This window comes from Sitophilus oryzae, unplaced genomic scaffold, assembly GCF_002938485.1.
Source record: "Sitophilus oryzae breed Bouriz unplaced genomic scaffold, Soryzae_2.0 scaffold_371_pilon_pilon, whole genome shotgun sequence".
Classification (NCBI taxonomy): domain Eukaryota; kingdom Metazoa; phylum Arthropoda; class Insecta; order Coleoptera; family Curculionidae; genus Sitophilus; species Sitophilus oryzae.
Window position 1 is genome coordinate 131,522 of NW_022146942.1, and position 10,036 is coordinate 141,557.

The 10,036-nt window shown below is 33.7% G+C and overlaps 1 protein-coding gene across 1 annotated transcript in view; it reads left to right on the plus strand.

Annotated features, from left to right (window-relative positions):
* The window catches only part of LOC115885091 (multidrug resistance-associated protein 4-like), a 68,060-nt gene extending 60,536 nt beyond the window's left edge, over nucleotides 1-7,524 (plus strand). Inside the window, exons 12-16 of the mRNA XM_030903875.1 lie at nucleotides 3,456-3,606; nucleotides 3,656-3,886; nucleotides 3,941-4,435; nucleotides 5,612-5,831; nucleotides 7,251-7,524. Coding sequence (XP_030759735.1) covers nucleotides 3,456-3,606; nucleotides 3,656-3,886; nucleotides 3,941-4,435; nucleotides 5,612-5,831; nucleotides 7,251-7,524 — 1,371 coding nt within the window. The remainder of the gene's footprint in view (nucleotides 1-3,455; nucleotides 3,607-3,655; nucleotides 3,887-3,940; nucleotides 4,436-5,611; nucleotides 5,832-7,250) is intronic.
* Nucleotides 7,525-10,036: the final 2,512 nt, after the last annotated feature.

Genomic DNA, 10,036 nt, shown 5'->3' on the forward strand with positions numbered 1-10,036 from the left:
CTGTCTTTCGTTTTTTTATATTTGCAATTAATTCCCTGTCCCTGTTAAGACTCCCAAGAACCTCTTCATTGCGTACATGATCTGTCCAGGGTATTTTCAAGAGTCTTCTGTAGATCCACATTTCAAAAGCGTCCAACCGTCTCATGGTGTTTATTTTAATAGTCCATGTCTCACAGCCGTATAAGAGGATTGAGTATACATAACAATGGACAAAACGCAGACGTATGTTGATGTTGAGTGATCGGTTACATAATAGGTTTCTCATTTTGTTAAACATTGACCTAGCTTGTTCTATACGCGATGTAACTTCTAAGTCGGGGTCAAGGTCTGATGTTAGCCAGGATCCCAGGTATTTGAACTTATTTACCGTGTCTACGCATTGTCCGTATACTCGTATGTTGGGTGGTGGAATATTTCTCCTACTAACTACCATTATCTTGGGGTTTGCGGTGTTTATTTTAAGGCCCAATGGATCTCCCGCCCGAACTATGTCGTCTAGAAGTTTTTGAAGAGCCTCAGGGTTGTCAGCGATAATCGCGGTGTCGTCTGCATACCTAAGGTTGTTAATTGGGACGCCATTTATTTTTATGTCATTGCCTTTATCTTGTAGGGCCTTATCGAATATATATCCAGGGTATACATTAAACAACAAGGGAGACAGTACACATCCCTGACGAACTCCACGTTGTACTGGTATTTCGTCTGTCTCGTCTTGCCCTAACCTTATGCATGCTGTCTGATTCCAATATAGTGTTTTTAAGAAATGGATATCGTTCTTGTCTAGACCTTTTTCTTGCAAGATGTTAAACAGCACTGTGTGTTCTACTTTATCAAAGGCCTTTTCGTAGTCGATGAAACAAATGTATACATATTTTTGTTGGTGTCTACATTTTTGTAGAGAACAGACAGGCCAAACATTGCTTCCCTGGTCCCCATTCCTTCTCGAAAGCCAAATTGGCCGTCGTCTAAATCAATTTCATATTTTTTGAATATTCTGTGTTGAATTATTTTAAGAAGTATTTTTAAAACATGGCTCATTAGGCTTATTAATCTGAAGTGTTCGCATCTTTTTGCGGTGTTATTTTTTGGGATAGGGACAAAAATTTACTTCAGCCAATCTTGTGGGATCTCACTGCTTTTGTAGATTTGGTTTAACAGTCTAGCTAGCATAGGGATGTTTTCTTCATTTATCAGTTTGAGCATTTCAACATGTACTTCATCCGGGCTGCAGGCTTTTCCTACTTTACTATTTCTTATAGCTCTCTCCTCTTCTGAAGAACTTGATTTGCTTCCATTATAGGTTGATTGTTATTACCTACCAATTTATTTGTAAAGTATTGTCTTCCTTGTCCTGTCAATTCTTTGACTTTCTTATACATTGCAAAATAGTCGTGTCTTTGTTCTAGTTCTTCCACCTCCATACATTTTGTTTTCATCCATTGTTCCTTTGCATCCTTAATCATACTTTTTATTTCTTTATCTAATTTTTTGTACATAGATGTGTCTTTATTCTTGTATGATCTTCTCCTATCCATCATCCGTAGTATTTCCAAATACCTCGGTCATCCATTCTTTTTTCTTTTTGTTTCTTTTGGGCCTATGACTTCTTTTTCTATGGCGACAATTGCGTTCTTCAGGGTGTCCCAATCTTGCTCTATACGATTTCCAAAATCGTGGATGTTTATGGTTGCTAGTTTCTGATTTACTATGTCTTTGACCTCAGATTGTTTAGGTAAATGTCGAAGCTTGCTAATATCAACTGTTGTAGGTCGTTTGGTTTTAAGTTTTTTGAGCCGCACATCTAGGGTTCCTACAATGGGGTTGTGGTCAGAGCCTACCGGGATATGTCCTGACACCATGAATCCCATTCCTAAATCTATCGTGAATAAGGATAAAATCTATTTGGTTTCTGACAATATTTGGTTTGCTGTGTTGTGGTGACTGCCAAATGTAGAGTCTTCGGGGTGGAAGTTTAAACCAGGTATTCGTTACGATGAAGCTTTCTTCCTGGCAGAATTGTCGCTTACTAGCGAAGTTCCTGACAGAATAGTCGCTTACTAGCGAAAAATTATTATAGCGAAAACTGTAGCGAAAAATTATCATGGCTGGGAAGCTTTTTTCCCGAGATCTACCGCACGCTACACAACCAACTATTTTACCACAGATTAGGTATGCTACTCGTATATGTGTACAGATAAAAACCTTGTCCCTAATTCGTGGAATGAAAATTGTTTTTTATGACGATGAGCTAACGAGTAAAATTTCCTGTGCGCTAAAATAAACTCGCGTTTAAACAGCGTAATAACTGGGTCAGGCGCTGGACACAATTTTAGAGCCCATAAGTGGGCGTGCTATGTGCGCAATCTAGTAACTTAACTAGTGCGCAACTCTGAAAATTGGAACAACTAAAAACAATGCTTTTGACGATAAGTTTATAATCTGCATAATCTGTGATTTTACAGTCTTTTCGATAAATCACAATAATGTCATTGTTAATTTAAGTTCTGCTACAATTTCCTTCTAGATTTACTACCTTTTAAACAACTATCAGAAGTAGAATAAATAAATACACCAGAAGTAGAATAAAGACTGACAAATCCAGAAAATTTCAAATTAAATTCAAATGTGTCAAATGAAAAATGAATCGTCAAACAGAACTGTCAAGTACACCCTAGGGCCCTTTGTCCCATTAGATTGGAATAAGATTGGAATGCCCGTCAAAATTTTAGGTCGCGAAATTATTTTGGGTCACGACCGTTGTACGCGATCTGGCGCTGCTATAGCAGTTGCTAAGAACAACCTCCCACAAAAACAGAAATACTTTTCTCTTGTCCATATCTCTTGTCAAAGTCAGACTCTTCAAAAATTATAATATCTTTCGAAATCCAAACTGCCCTCGTTGAAAAAATTCCGAAAAGTGTTAAAAGCGTCCATTTTCAAAGTAATTATTTGCTATCTTGTGAGTTTAAGTTTTGTTTAACCCGTGATAATTATGAAAAGGTGTAATTAAAAACTTAAAGAGCTGTGCTGTGAACTTTGAACTGGAAAAACCATCGAGGATCGTGGCATAACGTCGGTTTCCAATGTTTCATAGGTATTTCATATATGTACTTATATAAAATAAAGTTTCTTGTGTACAACACACTGTATTTTATTTCTAAAATTAAAATAAAATAATAATAAATTTGAATAAACAATATTTGACGATATAATTCCGGAAAAAGCCGAACCACTCCGAAATTTTCAAAAGCTTTGGTTCGCGACCGTTGCAAGAATAGCGCTAAATAGTGTTTATATGTATTGTCCTTATGGGCTCTGTTATGGGCACTTTCCAATTTAACTTTGTCCGTCTACCTTGCATGCATACATGGATGGCATTTTCCTTCCTTAATTTTTTTATACAAAGTTTGTAACTTTCTATTTATTTTTTTATCTAAATAAATACTTTCTTGCAGCTTATTTTAATGGCATTCGGCTCAGTTTTCCTGATCACTATAGTTAATCCAATGTTCTTGATTATGGTGGCCGTTATTACTACTCTTTCGTTGGTTATAAGAAGCATATATTTAAGGACATCAAAGAATATAAAGCGACTCGAGGGAGTCAGTAAGTAATAAATAAATTTATTGAATTTAAATAAACGTATTTCTTTTAGTGAGAAGTCCAGTTTTTACACATTTGAACACGACATTAAATGGTTTAACAACTATTCGTGCCTTTGGTGCTCAGAATGTTTTGAGTAATGAATTTGATAATCATCAAGATTCACACACCGGTGCATGGTTTATGTTCATTTCGGCCAGTTCAGCTTTTGGAGTTTGTATGGATCTTTTCTGTTGTATTTTCATTGGTTTAATTACATTCAGTTTTCTAACGTTTGGAGAAGGTAAACAACAAAATTGAGCGATTTCACTATTTTAATGACGTATTGTCCTAATAGATATTGGAATGAGCGGTGGAGAAGTAGGATTAGCAATTACACAAGCCATTTCGTTATCTACGGTACTTCAATGGGGTCTGCGTCAGTCGGCTGAAGTAGCTAATCAGTTGATGTCGGTGGAAAGGATACTGGAATATAAACAATTGCCGGCGGAAAAAGAGCCAGTCAATCCGAAAAAAGCACCTGGCAGTTGGCCCGACAAAGGCGAAGTAATTTTTGATGATACGGGGCTGAAATACGATGAAGGAGGAGCTCTAGTTTTGAAGCATTTGAACTTGACTATTAAATCTAATGAAAAAATTGGAATTGTTGGTAGAACGGGAGCGGGGAAATCTTCGCTGATTTCTGCACTGTTTCGTTTAGCAAAGATCGAAGGCAAGATCAGAATCGACCAAATAAATACTCAAGATATTTCCTTAGAAACACTCAGATCAAACATTTCTATAATACCTCAGGACCCCGTGCTATTTTCTGGCACTTTACGTTACAACTTAGGTAAGATTCACATTAAACATGTACGGTATGATCGGAAAAAAGCGGCGTCGAGTTGTTTTGTAACGGCTCTCGATGATTTTTACCATATAATTTTACATATTAAACGACAGCGATCTTCACTTCCAAGTGAACTCTAACGCTGTTTTTTTATAGTATTGTATACAGGGTCTGGTAAAAGTGCGTGAAGCATCTATAGCACCTATAATAAAAAAAACTTAGCAATTTAAGTGCAAACCTAAAGTATGTATTAATATGTATTTCAAGAGAACATTTTAACTTCTACAGTGTGACTCAAAAAAGTGTGAGTGAATCGGGATTAATTTGTTAATAATTGGAAGACCCTATAATATATTATTGCATTTTTGACTTTCTCTCTGACAACTTTACATAATCCTAAGATATTAAGGTTCATTCAGAACCTCCCAATTAATGGAATACATTAGTGGTTTCAATTACACTTTATACTTTTTAGTTTACGATCATTCACAATGTCTAAAAAACACAATTAAAATTAATAAAATATCCTAGCAACAGCTTGCGGTAGTCTGTTGTATCCATAGAGAAAGCATAATATTTAGCTTATAAAACAATAAACTTCTGATTTCTAACCAAAATTTTTCTTGACGGGTGATAATCAAAGGCCAAAATGACATTCCTCGCAAATTTTGAAGTATAATTAGTGGAAAAGTCAAAAGTTTGTTAATTTTTCCATTAATTGAAAATTACTATCACTTATTATGACGTTCTGAATGCTTACATTAAAATTAGGTGAACAAACTTCTACGGCTAATTGAAACTACTAATTTATTCGACTGATTTCGAGGTTCTGAATGAAGCTTTATTTAATAGATATGTTTTCCTAGTTTCAGAGATATTAATAAAAAAATAAAAACATATTTTTTCATCCTTTTTACTATAAAACCAATTATACGTACTTACTTTGCTATAAATATCATAGTCTTAAACCATACAGAGTGTTCAAAGTTCTATGCCAAGTTTTCTAAAATATAAAATAGTTTTTCTTCGCTTTTTTTATATATCGGACATCCTGTATATATATTTTTTGTTAGATAGATAATTAAGAAATTAACATTTTCTAATACAAATATTCGCGGTTTTATTACATAGAGCTTTTTCAACTCTAGACACGCAAATATAACTCCCTATATTTTCTAGATCCATTTGACCAATACAATGATGAAATACTATATAAAGCAATTGAAGATGTCGAATTAAAGGATCCAGCTAATGTTATCAACAGATTAGAAAATAGAGTTATGGATAGAGGTGCTAACTACAGTGTGGGGCAAAGACAGCTTATTTGTTTAGCCAGAGCCATTATCCGTAAAAACAAAATTTTGATGCTGGACGAAGCGACTGCAAATGTTGATCCACAGTATGTTCAATATACAGGGTAGTCCGAACCGTATTCCGGAAACTTCGGCAGCAGATTCTGCAGATAAAAATAAATAAATAAGTTCGTATAAATATACGTCCTAAAATGCTTAGTTTCGGAGATTTTTATTTCGATTTTTTCCGAATAATTTCTAAAGTAACATCAATATTTGGATGACATTTGGTATTTGGGAGTTTTTGCATGAGAAATTTGATTTTAATGACTCCTACTTGTAGAGTGCGCCACCTGCATATCTTTTAACATATCTGAAGAGTAATGACTTTTCGTCCGTACCTGTATAAAACTACTGAGCAAAAAATATATATTTACGATGTTTTTTACGTAAAAAATATCTCTTGGTAAAAATTGCTACGAGTAATGGTTCTCGAGATATTTGGAATTGATATTATTCCTTTATTATAAACAAGGATATTATCAATACCTATCACAATTGACATAAATTAAATATGTTGACTAAATAGTTTTTAGACTGAAATAATAAATTTGAAAAGTTTTTGTGTCAAAAGTTCAACAGAAACTGTTTAATCATCATTTTTTCGCAGAAAATTAATGATTAATTTAAAAAAATAAAAATTTCCCAAATTTATTATTTCAGTCAAATAACTATTTACTCAGCGTGTTTATTTTTTGTCAATAATGACATGTATTGACTATTTCCATTCTAAATATCCTGACAAGGTGCCCGGTGGCGTAGAAGTACAGGCTCTCGTCTACCAATCTCAAGGTAGTGGGTTCGAATCCCACATTCGGTACCTAGGTCGACTCAGCCTTAAATGAGTACTTGGGATTCACAATCCTGAGGTAATAATAGGCGGTTGAAGCGTAGTGTTAGCCACATTACGTTCTTTGTATACCGAACGGCTCTAGCATGGCAAGCTGTACCTTGCTACTCCCAAGGCGTTAAATGCTATATACGGGAGCTATTATTATTATTATAATATCCTGAGAACGGTTGCTCGTAACGATTTTTATCAAAAGACATTTTTTACGTAAAAAGTCATGGAAAAGTATATTTTTTCACTCAACAGTTTTATACAGGTACGGACGAAAAGTTATTATTCTTCAAAACAGTTAAAACACATGTAGGTGTTTTTTTACTATTAGGAATCATATTGATATCAAAATGGAATTTCTCATGTCAAAGAACTCCCCGACACCAATTTTCATCCAAATATTGACGTTCCTTCAGAAATTATTTGGAAAAAATCGAAATAAAAATGAAACTTCTACACCCCGTATCTTCTTCGCATTTTAGGATATACATTTATGCAAACTTTTTTGCTTATTTTTATCTGCAGAATATGCCGCCGAAGTTTCCGGAATACAGTTCGGACCACCCTGTATATCACTTTTTGTTCTTCAATAATTTATTAAATTATTTATTTAAACGAATTTTAGGACTGATGCTTTAATTCAGAAGACCATCCGAAAAAAGTTCGCTAACTGTACCGTTATCACAGTGGCTCATCGTTTGAACACTATTATGGATTCCGATAAAGTTTTGGTTATGGATTCTGGAACTATGATGGAATTCGATCATCCAAATAATCTTTTACAAAATCCGAGTAGCATTTTCCATAAAATGGTTCATGAGTCGGGCGAAGCGATGTCCGAACAACTCATAAAAGTAGCCAAGGAGAGTTTTGCAAGGCAAAATAGTCTGCCAGAATAATATTAAAAAAAGCGCGTAGTAGGTAATTTATGTTAGGGAATGCCTAGTTTTAAAATTTAGAACTTAATGTTTTTTATTGTGATCGTATTAAAATAATTTATAGTTACTTAAAATATAGTTTAAATTCTTGTGCATTATAAGTATGTGGTGATAATATATTTTAGAGACAGTTCAAATCTTAAATTATATATCAATATACTGAAGTATAAGTTGATACTTAGTTTAATTAATCTGTTAAAATGGTATTTATTATTTTATTACCTAACTTTTAAGAATTGTAAATATCTTTTTTAAGGCAGCCTGCGTGTATTATGCGCGATTATCACTATACGTAACGTCGCCGTACCGCCAACGTCAAGGTAAATATTCTTAAATTGCTAACAGTGACTTTACTTCATGTTTTCTGTGGAGACGGTGAGTTATGTTACAGTGAGAATCGTGCCTTAGACTACTATTTTTTATAATTCTAGAGTTTATTAATAAATGTCATATTTTTCTAAGTGTAATAAATTATTACCTAACCTAACGACCCAAAGCCAAGAGTAAAAACAAAAAATATATAGTATACAGGTCAAAGAAACGAAACAAAAAAAAAATGTTTATTTAATATATTTTCCTAAGGAAATATCTTCTACTTCTTCTCATCCGTTAACTCTCGAAAGAGTATGGTGACATCATGTCTCAATTGCTCGGATCATTGTTCTTCATCCCTCTCTAACTTGAGTGGCTATAAAAGCCTATTGCAGGCGCCGTTATAAAAGTTTTTTTTTCGGAGTATTTTCCCGTACCGCAAAGAGTTAAAATACTTGCACTTATTTCTGGGACACCCTGTATATTTATAATTAATTCATTTTTGTTCCCTAAAATATTTTGATTAAAAGAAAATATGTAAAAGTGGACAACGCTGTGCCAGTCAAGCTTAATTAGGGTTGCCAACCGTCCTCTATTCCAGAGGACAGTCCTCTTTTTTATCTCACTGTCCTCTTTTCTCTTGCGTATTGAGAAAATGGTTTGTTTTATTTTAACAAGTTTTGTGTATAAATATTTTTAAGAAAATAAGAAAAAACATCAATCCCATATCTATACTAATATATAAAATTCTTAAGTGACTGACATACTGATTAATCACGATCCTGCTTAAACCACTCAACGTAAGAAGCTCAATTTTGGCACACAGGTTGATTCTAGGGTGTAGAGGTTCTATAAGAAGGGATTTTTCGAAATTCCAGTTCCAAGAGGGTGAAACCACAATATCACAATCAAATCAAATATTACGATATTTTTTATTTAAAAAACGGTCAAGTTTCCGAAAAAACGCTTAAACACGTATATTTTATTTTGTTTTTTTACATATTTTAAGATTTTTTAAAAATGTATACAGGGTGTTTCGAAAAATCTGATCATTGATTAATCACGATCCTGCTTAAAGCGCTTGACGTAAAAAGTTGATTTTTGGAAAACAGATTGACTTTAGGGTGTAGAGGTTCGATAAAAACTTTTTTTTCGAAACTCGAATACTAAGGGGGTGAAACTATCACTCAAATATTAAAATATTTTTTATTTAAAAACCGGTGAGTTTTTCGGAAAAACTCTTAAACACGTATATTTTATTTTGTTGTTTTACATATTTTAAGATATTTTATAAATTTATACAGGTTGTTTCATAAAATATGACCATTGAGTAATCACGATTCTGCTTAAACTGCTTGACGTTTAAAGCTGATTTTTGGCAAACGGATTGACTGTGGAGTCTAGAGGTTCGATAAGGAGGGGTTTCTCGAATCTCAAATTCCAAGAGGGTGAAAACGTCCCTCAAATATTACAATATTTGTTATTTAAAAAACGGTTAGTCTTTCGGGAAAACGCTTGGACAAGCATAATTTATTTGGTTTTTTTACATATTTTGAAATTTTTTAAAAAATCATACAGGGTGTTTCAAAAAGTTGGGTAATTTCTTAACCACGATTCTGCTTAAACTGCTTGACGTAAAAAGCTTATTTTTGGCAAACGGATTTTTCGAAAGACAAATTCCAACGAGATGACCCCTTAAATATTACCAAGTTATATATAATATTGCCATATTGTTTTTTCTCATGCTGACATAAATATCTCTGTCTGGAAATTCAAAATATCCCTAGAAAGTGGATAAACTCAATAATTATCCTCATACATAAAAAAGGAGACATAGCAGACCTGTAAAATTACAGACCAATTAGCCTTCTTAACCGTCTTTATAAACTATATACCCGAATTATAACAAATAGACTAGAGGCAAAATTGGACCAACCTAGAGAGCAAGCTGGTTTCCGTTCCGAATTTGGTACCAACGATCATCTGCAGTGTTTAAAAACCTTAATAGAAAAAACCATCGAATACAATCGTCCCCTAGCACTGATATATGTCGATTTTAAAAAAGCGTTCTATACGGTAGAGTTACCGGCCATCCTAACAGCGCTACCAGAATGTAGAATCGACCATGGATATTGTAACATAATAAAAAATATATATGACA